Source organism: Gossypium raimondii, chromosome 7, assembly GCF_025698545.1.
Source record: "Gossypium raimondii isolate GPD5lz chromosome 7, ASM2569854v1, whole genome shotgun sequence".
NCBI lineage: Eukaryota > Viridiplantae > Streptophyta > Magnoliopsida > Malvales > Malvaceae > Gossypium > Gossypium raimondii.
Window position 1 is genome coordinate 48,872,713 of NC_068571.1, and position 14,498 is coordinate 48,887,210.

Here is a 14,498-nt window from a genome sequence, read left to right on the forward strand (position 1 = left end):
GTTGACTTACACCATACTATTATTTGTTTTCTAAGCTCAGTTCTTATATGTAACTAACATATATAGCACGCCTGCACTGCCCCTCATTAACTTAATACTATTACTTTCCATTTTATTATTCATCGTTACCCTTTCTTTTTTTAATTAGCTCCTGCAAATGAGGGTGATGCTTAGGGCAACAAGAGTCAATCACATAACTATAACTCCCATCTAAAATATGAATTTCGAAATCACATTTAATTTTTTTTTTAAGATCACCTCCAAATTTAATGATTTTTTTTATGTGTCTTCTAATTTACTCTTAGTTTCTAGGAGCTATTGATAATTACGATGCCAACTAAGTAATATTTGAATTATATAAACTTAAATACTTTTTTAAAATCCATGTCTTATTTTTTATATAATACCTAAAATTATCCATAGTCTCTCTAATATACGAATAGGAGGATAATGCGTTTCAACGCAGCTTAAATCTACCTCCTCTTACACGACAACAATGTTCAGTATCAATTGAATTAAGATTTAATCCGCTGAAAGATAAATTTTAAATCTTAAATCTACATTAAAATGAGGAGAAAATTAAAATGGATATTATGACTAATAAAACACATGCAAATAATAAATTAATGAATATGTAGAGCTTTTATACGGTTTACCGATTAATAATTTCTTCCTCATTCTCTCACGAGAATATAAACTATTTTTGCTCATTTCTAAAAAGTAAGCTTAATTTAATTGTGTTTTAAAGATAAAGTGTGCAGAAAATGGGATTAAATGTGAATAATTTTGGTTTACAAGATTGCCTCCCAATCCAAGGAGACCATTTCCATCCCTTCCTATAACCAATACACCAAAATGAAGGGGACCAACGGCTATGCTTTATAATTTATTAATTAAGTTTAGACTTTAGAGATTAATTGTAATTAATTAAGGTAAGAAGGGTTTGGAATCCCCAAAACCAAAATGAAGATCTCCTCCCTCATCTCAATACACTGCAATGCAATGGGACCACTTCTGTCACGTGCCACAATCTCCTCCGACCAGACAAATATACATACATACATACATGCGCCATATATATATATATATATTTGATTTTGGAATGAATAAATGACCCACTCCAAATGACAAAAAAGATGTTAATACAAAATATTGCTGGACGCCTGTTGTCATGAAAAGCATCACTACGAAATGTTACACTAAATTCAATTTTGTTCGAATTTTTTAAACACATCGATCCTTTCTTTTATGATAAAGGGACATTGAACACGAAACAAGAGGAATCATTAGTTATTACTTTATTAAACCATCATCTTAAAACTTTTAGCCTTACTCACTTTCTGAATCATATTCATATATAGTGTATAACTTAACATTTTTGTATAACAATTAATATTATGTGTGGAAAATAAGACCAAAAACTATGGCTCAATTCACTAACCTTTGTTAAGACCTATGGGTTAAAAGTACAGTTTCTATGGGGCGTAGGCCTCTTAAAAGGAGTGCAAAGGCAGAAGGGAGCTTGATTCAAGACCCACCTGTCTAGTAAGGACGAAAATCAGCTTTAGTGATCCGATTGTGCCGAGTGAAAGGGTCGTCGCTCAACGGATAAAAATTATTCTAGGGATAATAGGCTGCTCTTCCCCATGAGCTCACATCAATGGAAAGGTTTGACACATCAATTTCGGCTCTTCGTCACTTGGGGTTGTAATATGTTCCAAGGGTTGGGTTGTTCGCCTATTAAAGTGATATGTGAGCAGGGTTCAAAACATCCTGAGACAGTTAGTTCCATTTCTGGTGTGGGCGTTAGAGCATTGAGAGGACCTTTTCCTAGTACAAGAGGATCGAGAAGGGCGCACCTCAGGTGTACCAGTTATCGTGCCTACGATAAACTCTAGGTAACCAAGTTCGGAATGGCATCCAAACATTGAAGCTAAATTAGGAAAACAAGGGAAGTGCGCCTCAAGATAGGAAAGACTAAGTTTCAAGACTTGAACCCCAAAGTCGCAAGACATATCATCATCAAAGCAAAAATACTAAACCAAGGGAGGTTTGTCTCAAGACATAGTTTTGTTGTCTCGAGACATACTATTGGATTTTGGATATTGAGTTTGGGTTTAAATCCTAACTCTGAATTCGACGGAATTTGGCATCACATTTGGATTCGGAAACCGAATAGGGTGTAGGGTGTTACAAAATAAATAATTTTAAAAATCTTTTAAATTTTTATAAGTTTATCAATAATTGTTTTAGAATTTTTATTTTTTATTTATAAATTCTCTGTTAGCGTTTTTATACTTTTTATAAGTTATTATAGTTTTTTTTGAAATTTTATAAATTTTCTAAATTTTTTACAATTTCAAATAATTAAAATTAAAAATTAAGAAAGAAATAAACTCTAAAATAAAAAGAAATCCAAAACTTATAATGTCTATAGTTGACTGATAACTGATTCCTAGAAATTGTTGAAAAGTTAAAGCAAAATTTGGAAGCAAGTGGTAATTTTACCATCGTTGAAGAAGGAAGACTTGTGGATTTCACTTTTAACTTTTTTATTATTAAAAAAATATTAAAATTAGATTTAATTAAATACTTTGTTTCCACGTAAATGTTTTCAGTTTTTTTTATGTTTGTTTGATGTAAAATAGGATGATCAACGTAAAATTACATCTTTATTCTCGTAAAATGTCTTACCAACTTATTTTTATAAAACATTTTTCAAACTGATAATATTCTATTCACCGTAACACCACCATACTCGACCCAAACATCATGTCAAAGTACCAGGATGTTACATTCTCTACTACATTTTCAGTTATCAAATATTTTCTTAAAAACTTTCATAACTTTTCAATTTAGTCCTTTTGTCATAAAAGTTCAATATTCACTAAATTAATCATATTAAATCAATTTTTTTCTTGTTACTCCTTAATCACATAATTTATCTCAAAATCTTGTTTCACATATCAAGTTTCTTTGTGTTTCACTTCTATTAGTTCATCCACATACTTTCTCAAGTTTAACAATTTAGTCATTGTCATCATAAAAATTACATATTTTTCCACAATTTCACATTTACAATATTTTATGCATATTTCATCATCTCATAACACACTCATTAAACTGTTATCATAGTATTCTTATTCACATATTAAATTGTTTCACACTTAAACTTTTGTACATTTTCAATTTAGTCCCTATTGCCATGTAATTTATTTTCACCATATAAGCACTTTAATCAAATAATTCATTATAATATTTTATTCCACATAAAAAAATTTATGCATATCACTTCTCTTGTTTCAATTGCAAATTTCACAAAGTTTACAATTTAATCATTAACATCATGAAAATTCATTATTTACTATAATTTCACATTAACATCACTTTGTAATCAATTTACTACTTATCATAAATCTCAAATGCATGTTTGTTTCATTGAAAATAACTTTTATGAAATATTTTCAGGAAATCTGCCGAACACTAGAAACTATTTTACACAAATTCATCCAAATGCCAAAAAATATTAATTTTTTCAGAAAAATAAGTTATTTTTCAGAAGCCATTTTCAATAAAACAAAGAGAGCCTTAAACTCAAAACAAAGATTTGAAGCTAATGGGTCTAATGGATAGGTTATGCTCAATTTTATTTGGTAAGGGGAAAAAATTTTGGTTTCCTTAGTCTCTATGGTTTTGACATTTAAGGAACTTGTTCCAAGCAAGAATTAAAGACCTCAAAGCCTTTATTCCATGAGACTTTTAGAGTAAAGAGGAGTTCCTCGAGAAGCTATGGAATAAGTAAAAATGATACCAACTCCATGAGCCAAAGAAGCCAACGAAATAAGCATCAAGATGTAACTTTTCATTGAAGATCAAACTTAATTCCTTTATTCAAGAGTTTGTTTTTAATTTAAATCTGGTTATTCAGACCGGACCAATGTAAAATTTTAGGTTCAGGTAAAAAAAATGAGCTTAAAATTTTGTCTAAACTTGACTTGAATAAAAAATACTAAACTTAAGTCTCCGTATTAAATTTGTATATAAAAAATTAAAAAAATAATATATCAAATACACTAAAACATTAAAATAAATATTTTTCAACAAATTGAAAATATATTAAAAAAGTATTTATACTTACATAACACTAAGATGGTTACAATTTAGCAAGCAAATGCCTCTAAAGTAGTAGCAAAATTAACAATAAAATAAAAGTTATACAACAAAATTGTAGCAATATAATAATAAAATGGCAGCAAAACATTAAAAGAAAAAAAGTAGTCAAATTCGGGCCGGACCAAAAATTCTTACCTGAGGCCCAACCCATTTAGAAAATGAATCTTAGGGTCTGTTTGATTGCCAGTAAAATGTTTTCCGTAAAATGATTTCTGGAAAATGTTTTACTTTTCTGTAAAATGATTTACTAGAAAATATTTTCTCTGCTTATGCGATTTCTTGAAAATATTTTCGAAAAAGTTGTTTTACATATATTAATATATATTAATAAATTTTTATATTTTAAATTGTTTTTACATATATTGCAATGATTTATTTATAATAATACTCAATTATTAAGCTACAATATTAATCGTTATAAATTGAAAAAACTAATATCAAATAAATTATTTGTAATTGTGTTAAAAAACAAGTATTAAATAATTAAAAACAAGTTCTTGGAAAATCGATAATCGAAGCGCTTTTCTACCGAAATGAAGGAAGGAATGAAGGAGGCGATAGAGAGGAGAGCACGGAAAATGTCTTACTGAAATTGAAAGGGTAAGACATTTTCCCTAAAATGTAACCCATTTTCCCTTGTTTTGGAGTTCATTTTCCAAATGAAAAATGTTTTTTGCCAATCAAACGCTGGAAAAGTTGGAAATGATTTTCCGGAAAATCAATTCCGTCAATCAAACAGACCCTTATTTTTTTTGTCCAAACCTATTTTTTATATCTATATTTTTATTCAAACCCTTCTATTTTTTAGGTGAAGCTTTAAGTTTGGATGGATGACTCGGCCCATAATCAAGTCTATTTCTAACCAACTTAAAAAATCCCTTGACTACCGTTTTAAAGTGCAAGTTTGACACTCTCTTTTTTTCTTAAAAAGAAATTCAATTTGGAAGTTTTGTATGAAGTTTCTGATGGGTGTCGAATCCACCAATATAAACCTACGCCTTAGTTTGCAAATTATGCAGTATAGGGAGTAGGGTCGATCCCTCAGAGACTGGTTTACTGTAAATTGTTGCTCGCTTGACCAGATTTATGTCGGGGCAGCTGTCGTGCCCAAGACATTCGGGGGGATAAAAATTTGAAAACACGAAATTAACGAGAAAAATAACGTCAAAAGTAAAAGTTGAAAAGAATAATAAAAGCGTGAAATAAATATTAAGAAAATTTTAATTAGAATAAGCTCGACTTTTAGGCACGAATTTTCCTCGTCTTTGAACCGATCCTCGAAATTGGATGAACTCCTATTTTCCAATAAGCTAGTTATAGCTACCAAGGACGCCTCGGACACCAACTCTTCCTTGTGTAAATTAGTTATGGAACGTCCAATAACTAACTCTTACCGATCGAACAACCACGAAATGTTCGTGATTTAGAACTCCGGCAGCTTTGCGTTCTAGAAGAGCCTAGCTCGAACCAGTGCCCTCAACCGCGTGGGGCATTCAAATCCGGTTACTACTTCCCTTGACGGAACCAAACAACTATCTCCACTTGGCACGCCAATGTGTTCACAGAAAACCGATTAGAAACGTTCCTTTCGGAATTCCAACTGTACGTCTAATCACACTAAATCAAACGACGTCTTTTTTGACTTAGTGTTGATCTGACTTTATGAGCTGACAAAATCATACTCTTAATCCGGAGAAGTAATAAGTACTGGAATTTTAGGAGTTAAATGGGCTCGGGTTCGTAACTCACGGGTTTTGACGAGGTTAATTTCGGCCTAAAGCTGAAAATGGGTTTATTTGGCTAAGGTTTGGGACATGTTGGTATTTGATAAATTAATTAAGGTAAATGGGTGAAAATGTGGGTGATGTGATTGTGTATGGGAGTTGGAATATATTAAAGTGGGGTGGTTGAAAAGGGAATTTGGAAAAAGGAAAGGAATTGCAAATGGCTAAAGTTGGTTGCTGCTAGGAATAAATTGAAGGCAAAGAAACTAAAGAAACAATGCTACGTGAGAAAGGAGAGAATTGAAAGATAGAAGCTAAATATTTTTTTGATTGATGAAATGATGAACAATACAAGCTCTATTTATACTAGTTGATTTACTAAATTAGGAGCCAACTAGTCATAGGAAATTAAGGAAAAAATATCCCAAAATAAAATAAATCCCAAAATATTCTCCCACTAACTCAAAAATTTCAGCTAATTAATCTTGGAAAAATTCTTCTTTGGCCCTCCTTTTTCGCTTCTTTCTTCAATTCAGCCCAATTGTTTCCTTTTTCTTCTATTTAGCCCCAAATTACATTCCTGCACAAAATTCAATAAATATGACAAAATTAGTGGTGCATTCTCATAAATATACCAAATTAATTACATAAAATATGTAACTTTAGTATTTAATCAGTTTCCAAACATAAAAACTTATGTTAAGGAGACAATTTAGACACATTTCCTTACATTTGGGAAGCTCTCGTGATGTTTGGAAGGTTTTGAGCAAAGGTAAAGGGTTGTTAATTAGTTTTCTAATTTGTACCCATGCGTTTAGGAACCTTGTTATTAGGTTGAGACGAGTATTTTGGTTGTAATAGTTAAAAGAAATTGCAAAGTCCCAAAATGAAGTGTTAAGAGTGGCGACTATAAGATGAATTCAACCATTTCATTGGAAGTTTTCAAGGTACCCCTGTACCGTTGTGCTATTTTAGAAGTATACTCTTAAAAGTTTCATTACATTTACACTTCTATGATTTATATCAGCATTATCATAAGCTCTCATATACAAAATAAAAACGATTCTAGTCACTCTTAATAGGAGAAGGAATTATATAAAATTATAATTTTACGTCATCCTTATCCCTTTTGAATATGAGAATGACAAATCTGATTTTTTTTCTCCTAATTTTTAGCATTTTTAGTTGAACTTGAATTTGTTCAGGAGAAAACAATTGAAAATCAGTAGGAAAAATCTGATTCGTTATTTTCTTATTAGAAAAAGGATAGAGATGAGGTGAAATCATAATTTCATACCATCCTTTCTCCCCTTAATACATGTGTTTTCTATGATCCCTACTTTTGACGAGAGACAACTAAAATATTAACCTCTCTAAGTATATATATATACAATTCTCACCAAAGTATCAATATCAACCACTAGAGACTCAATGCCCCATGGTGTAGAAGAATTGCCACAACACCATTCAACAACTGCAAATGCATCAAATTCCATTGGGAATCATGAAAGAGCTCTAAAGCCATCTTAATGGCATAAAGTTCAACCATTTCAACACACATGCATAGAGTTTCTGAGTTTGCTCCATTTCACCACCAATTCGAAAAATCTAATTTTAGTAACAAACAATAGCTTATTTATTTCAAGTAATAAAAAATAAAAGTAAAAAGTAAAAATATATAAATAAAACACTTTGCATGAGAAAAGTACATGCTGCTTGATTAACACACTGTGTTTCTCTCTAGTTTTTATTCTCTTAATATAACTAAATATTACAGATTGAATTAGTTACTTATTAATTTATATATTAAAATATTATATAAAAAACAATACTTCTACCAAACATAGTGTATATTTTTTCATATAATATCTAGAACTATCCATAACCTTCGTATTCTTTTTCATACAATGCCTAGAATTATCTATAACCTCTTCCTAAGCCTTAAATAGGAGAATAATGCGCTTCTACGCACTTGAACCCATGTCTTCCTATATTGACAACAATGTTGATGTCAATCGAACTAAGACTTAATCGGTTAGTTATTAATAACTTCATCCATTTTTCCTAGATTAATAGTTGATTTAGATATTTGGAGGCGGAAGCAACCATCTGCTACCCTCAATGCAACCAAGATTTAAGAATTCTTGGGCAACATTCTCAGTTAGCTGTGCAGCGAATGGCACTCGCCCAGCTTGATCAGCTCCTGGCCCTGTGTTCTTGTATTCTCCGTAGAAAACAGTTCTGCAAATGAACCCCCAGAAAAAGCACCATTGTCAACTTCTCTTATCAGTGTAATAAAAAGAAAGAAGAAGCTTGCTTTTGGAGGGTTAAGATTGAATGTGAAGCTTAGTCATGGGGGGAAAAAAGATATGTAAATGAAACTTACTGGGCGCGCTCAGGTTGTAAATTATGAGACCATCCCTCGGGATTGATGACTTCGCTCATATCAGTGTAGGCATAAACAACTTTTGGACTGGTCTTCCAAGCTCTACCCAGATATGCACCTTGCGCTGTTCCAGTAATGGTGCAATGCACAAAAGAATAACCAGTGTTCTCCTCTTGACTTTCCCTTGCTTGTGCTGTGATTACTGTTAGTCCCGTATCCCCGTCTACGTATAATTCTGTGTTCTGCATGATCAAATTATGGTATGGTGTTATACTGGGAAAAAAATCGCATGTGTTGTTAAGCTTAACGTATTTAACTTATGATAGCGGGTCCATTTTCCATTGCATCATGTTTATGGAAGTAACCCATGATTAATTATGATAATTACCATTGTCAGTCAACTTCTCCAATTAGTTTATTTAAAAAAAGGGTAAAGATTAATAGTTTACCAGATACAAAGACTTTTCACTTTCGAAAATGAAATCAACAGTGGCATGAATATAGCAGTTCATAAAGAAATGGTTGCCCCTGTCATCACACAAAGTATCTTGGAAACCAATGATCTTGCAGTTATAGAAAGCCGCCTCATCGCTAGAGATTCTCAGGGCAACCGCTTGTGCTCCCTCCGTTTTCCCGTCTGGTCTCGAAGCAGAATTCTATTGTCAAGATTATCAAAGTAAACAATACTACAACAAAAGTATTTCTGTATATTCCTTAATGAAAGAGTAGTACATCATATATATACTTGTGCTAGTTAACAGACTTTATAACTAACAAACCGACTTACTAACACTAACATGACTAACTAACTTACTAACTTCACTTCTCGACTTAATATTCCTAACATTCCCGTACTCTTGGATCGCCTCTTTGTATCACAAGTAGTCACCTTTAATCGACTCCGAAACTTCTGAAAAGATCCTGCAGGTAGTGGTTTTGTAAACACATCTGCAACTTGTTCAGAACTTGGAATATGTCCAACCTGCACTATCCCTTGAGCAACTCTTTCTCGGACAAAAAACAAATCCAGTTCGACGTGTTTAAACTTCGAGTGCATCACTAGATTGCCTGCAACTGCTATAGCAACAGAACTATCACACCAGACTAGAGTTTTGCCTTTAAGAACAACACCTAATTCAGATAGTAAAGATTGAATCCAAACGACCTCAGTAGTAACATGCGCAAGGCTTCGGTATTCTGCCTCAGCTGTAGAACGGGAAACAACTTGTTGTTTCCTCGAACTCCAAGAAATAGGATTTCCCCCCAGATAAACACAGTACCCGGACGTAGAGCGTCGATCATCACTGTCAGAACCCCAACTAGCATCGGAGAACCCTTCAAGTAGAAGCTTTGAACTCCGAGAAAAACTAACGCCATAATCCAGCGTCCCTTGCAAATAACGTAGAATTCTCTTAACAGCTTTAAAATGGTGATCTGAGGGTTTGTGCATGTATTGACAAACTTTATTAACAGAAAAAGCTATCTCAGGCCTGGTAATAACTATATACTGCAGGGCACCAACAATGCTTCTGTATAATTGTGTATCTTCAAGAGGAACGCCGTCATTAGCTGTCAAATGGCAAGTGACCGTCATTGGAGTTGGCGATGCATTCGACTTAGCCATGGACACTCGCGCAAGCAGATCAACGATATACTTCCGTTGACTCAGAAAAATTCCATCTTCAGTATACGTAAGTTCAATCCCTAAGAAGTAGCTCAACCTGCCAAGATCTTTAAGGGAGAATTGAATATCAAGTTGTTCAACAAACTTGTCAATGGCGTGAGAATCATATCCTGTCACAATTATATCATCTACATATATAAGAACATAAAGTAGATGGGACCCGGACCTTCGAATGAACAAGGAATTGTCAGCTCTCGAACTAACAAACTGAGTACTCTTAAGATAATCCCGGAGTTTGTGAAACCATGCTCGTGGTGCCTGTTTAAGGCCATAAAGAGCTTTCCGCAGTCGACAAACTAACTGCTGACCACTACTATCTTGTTGTTCAAAACCTGGTGGCTGCACCATGTATATCTCCTCTTTTAGGTCACCGTTCAGAAAAGCGTTGTCGATGTCGACTTGGCGAAGAGGCCAGCCCCTGGAGACAGCTAAAGTGAGAACGACCCGAATGGTTGTTGGCTTGACCACTGGGCTAAACGTCTCTTGAAAATCAACCACTGCCTCTTGAAGATACCCTTTGACAACTAACCGACCTTTATACCGAGCAACAGACCCATCGACATGCCTTTTAACTTTAAAAATCCACTTGCATCCCACAGCCCGACGCCCTTCAGGTAAGCGAACAAGATCCCAGGTGTGGTTTGCTATTAAAGCCTTGTACTCAGTGTGAGCAGCAGCAGTCCATGCAGGGCTTTGAAATGCTTTAAGAATTGTAGAAGGCTCTTTTTCTGTCACGGTGGTGGCAAAAACCTTAGGTTTGAATATGCCATGCTTTGACCTAGTATTCATCGGATGCATATTTATGGGCACAACAACGGGATCAGACTGAGTTGGAAGAGTCTGAGAAGGAAGAGCTGCTGTTGGGGAATCTGCGAGTGCACTCGATGGTTCAGATCGAGCTTCAGAAGATTGTATACCAGGAGACTGAAGCGCCCCTTCCACATGAGATGAAGGAACCTCGTGACTAGCTGAAGTCAAAGAGGAAGGAGTTTTCACATTAACCACCACGGGAAGAGTGGACTGTTGATGATCAAAACACACTTGGTTAGACTTGGAATGAAAAAAACAACCAGTCTTAAAGGGAAAAACTTCTTCATCGAAAACAACACTTCGTGAAACAAAGACACGACCATCTTTATCAATGCACTTGTACCCTTTGTGATTCGGGGCAACTCCAAGAAAGACACATTGTCGAGACCGAAACTGTAGATTGTTCCTTTGATGGGGTCGTAGGTTGGGAAAACATGCACACCCAAAAACCTTGAGATGAGAATATGTAGGCCGAACCTTGTAGAGAACCTCATAAGGACTTTGCTTCTGTAGATATGGAGTAGGAAGTCTGTTAATTAAATGTACTGCATGAGCAAAAGCATGAGACCAGATAGTGAGAGGTAAATCAGCTTGCGCAAGGAGAGTTAAACCCATATCCACTATGTGCCGATGCTTCCTTTCAACAACGCCGTTCTACTCGGAGGTATGAGGACAAGTGACTCGATGTTAAATACCCAACCGAGACAGCTCTCTGAAAACTGACCAATATTCACCTCTCCAATCAGTCTGAAGTTGTTTAATAGAGCAGCCAAACTGAACTTGAACCATGGAATGAAAAAGAAGAAAGCACTTGAAGACATCGGACTTTGACTGAATGAAGTATACCCAAGTGTACCTACTATGCATATCTACAAAAGAAACTTAATATGCAAAGCCATTCGATTTCACAAGAGCAGGGCCCCAAACATCAGATTCAACTAATTCAAAAGGAGAGGAGTACAATGTTGTCGAAGAACTAAACGGTAGTTTATACGACTTGCCTAACTGACAAGCTGAGCAAACAGATGGCATAGTATTACGCTTGAAAGGAATATTACAACCACGTAAAACATCAACAAGAACACTGTTACAGGGATGACCTAGTCGACTATGCCATAGTGAAGATGAAGGCATGTTTTGAGCTGTGTATAACAGCGGCATACGAGGTTGACAAGAATCATGATTGCTTGAAGAAAAACAAGAGGTATCAAACTTGTAAAGACCATTATGCATGCTGCCCACTAGGAGTGTTTTCCTGGTTCGAATATCCTTCACAAAACAAAACAATTGGTGAAATTCAAAATAAACAGAACTATCCCTGGCAAATTGTCCAACAGAGAGTAAGTTTTTGCACACATCGGGAACGTGAAGAACATTCTTTAGACGTAACAGTCGAGACTCAGCCTGTATACTGGACATACCAACATTAGCAATCGAAACAGAAGAACCATTCCCCAGAGAAACATGCGTCGTACCTGTATAGGGAGAAACTGTTGAGAGATTCTTCACATCAGGGGTGATGTGATTGGTAGCACCAGAATCCGGATACCAGGCCTGATCTTGAGTAGAAGATATTCGTGGACAAGAACCAGACGTAGAAGAAGAAACATGCGAGTAAGCATTAATATGAGAACAACCTCCTTGATCTTGGAACTGATGATAGTTAACTGCCACGGTCTGAGTAGGAGCAATCCCAGAAAAAGTTTCATCAAAACGATGATAACACGTTTGTACTAGGTGACCAATCTTTCCACACAACTGGCACTGGGGCCGAGATCGTGACCAGTTCCGACCACCACGATTCTTTCCTCGAGACCAACCCCGACCTTGCCCTCTTTGACTACACTTGTACTCCTGATGCCCGCAACTAGGAGTATGAGAATTATTAGAATCAGCATTACTGTCTGCCTTTGATTGAGTTGCTAAATTAGCTTGCAATGGTTCCTCAGTCAAAGAAGCCAACTGACGCTCTTCATAATCAAGAAGCATCTCTGTTAAAAGTTCAAGAGACATTATCGTGGTAGAAGCAAGCACACGGACGGACTCATATTCAAGCGGAAGACCAGCCAATATGACACTCACCTGTTCACGTTCAAAAATCTCACTACCAGCAGCAGTGAGACTATCAGTAAGAGTTTGTACCTTAGTCAAATACTCTGTAACAGTAAGACTCCCTTTCTTGAGAGAATACAATGAATGGCGCATACTCGAGAGCTTTACATCAGATTTTGCCCCAAACCTTCTTTCAATACTATTCCAAATATCAAAACTCGTCTTGGCCTTTGTAAGATGAACTAAAATAGCATCAGTTACTGTGGAGAGTAACCAAGAAGCCAGGAACTTATCCTGCTTTTTATGTAGCAAGAATAACGGATTATCAACCAACCTTCCATCAGACCCACGAACATGAGTAGGAGGAGCCTGAGTTGTACCAAGAACCAACCCTTCAAGATCATAGCCTTCAAGAATCAACAGCACCTGATGTTTCCACAACAAGAAATTATGCTGCCCGAGTTTGGTCGTATCATGTTTAGAAAAATGATGGATAGGCTGTGAAACACCACTGCTAAGCCCTTGTGAGTGAGCTGCTTCTTCAACATTAGAAGAATGAGGAGGTGTATCACCAGTATGGATTGCATCGTCTGCCATGAGAAAGAAAGAAAAAATACAGAATTACCCCAAGAAATACTCTAACTTTGATACCATGTCAAGATTATCAAAGTAAACAATACTACAACAAAAGTATTTCTGTATATTCCTTAATGAAAGAGTAGTACATCATATATATACTTGTGCTAGTTAACAGACTTTATAACTAACAAACTGACTTACTAACAGCTAACAGCTAACTAACTAACTAACTTCAGCTTACTGACTTAATATTCCTAACATCTATGTATATGCCAAGAAATACCATAAATATTCAGTAAAAAATTGGTTAGAAGAATATATATATTGTCCAATACTTAGTTGCTTACTTCTATAATGAGATTAACAGCCATAAAGAAATCAAACTCCACAATAAGGGAGGCACTGTCTACTGTTCCATAATCATGTGCGGTACCATCGAATGTCAAAGTTGGCATCCCGTCGGGATCCCCATGGAATGTAATGAATGGTTTAGTTCGTTCAATTTTGATTTTCTCTTTATAAGAACCAGGTCCAATCGATATAATCACGCGTTTGTCGTTCCCTTCCGGAACGCTCTCAATGGCTTCGGTTATGGTTTCAAAATCTCCACCGCCACCTTGCACCACTTTTACCACTGTAGGTTCAGTCTCGGCCTGTGCAAGGACAGGGTCTATGCTGCCAGTTCTCTCAGATGCAGGCATGACGTTGGCGTCAAACCACGCACTCACTTGTGATTTATCTTCGGGTATCTCTGGTGAACTTTGCGATGAAACAGTTGGAGCAAATATGAAAATTATGGTAATTAGTGCACCAACTTCAACGTTTCCGATTCCTATTCCTGTCATTTCTTTTCAATGTTCTTTAAGTTTATGAATTTGATTTGATTTTCCAATTCACAAGACAATTATAGTAACCCCAAAACTCTTAAAACATGCAATTTAGGGGGTTCCTCTCTTTACCATTAATTTCTGATTTTTCCTTGGAGCTGGGTACAAATTACAGACCAACCATTTCTTTTTATATTCTCAAATATTAAATTTTGATTTTTTTTATCCACAAGTTGAATGTATTGCTAAAATGTTTATTATTT

General features: G+C 35.2%; 1 protein-coding gene across 1 annotated transcript; it reads right to left on the reverse strand.

Moving 5' to 3' along the window:
• Nucleotides 1-7,978: 7,978 nt before the first annotated feature.
• Nucleotides 7,979-14,253, reverse strand: LOC105785189 (pectinesterase PPME1-like). The gene is made up of 4 exons (XM_012611141.2): nt 13,756-14,253; nt 8,733-8,939; nt 8,284-8,525; nt 7,979-8,138 (listed from the first exon to the last, which is right to left on the reverse strand). The coding sequence occupies exons 1-4, from the start codon at nt 14,251-14,253 to the stop codon at nt 7,979-7,981; spliced, it is 1,107 nt and encodes a 368-aa protein (XP_012466595.1).
• Between the last annotated feature and the right edge of the window lie 245 nt (nt 14,254-14,498).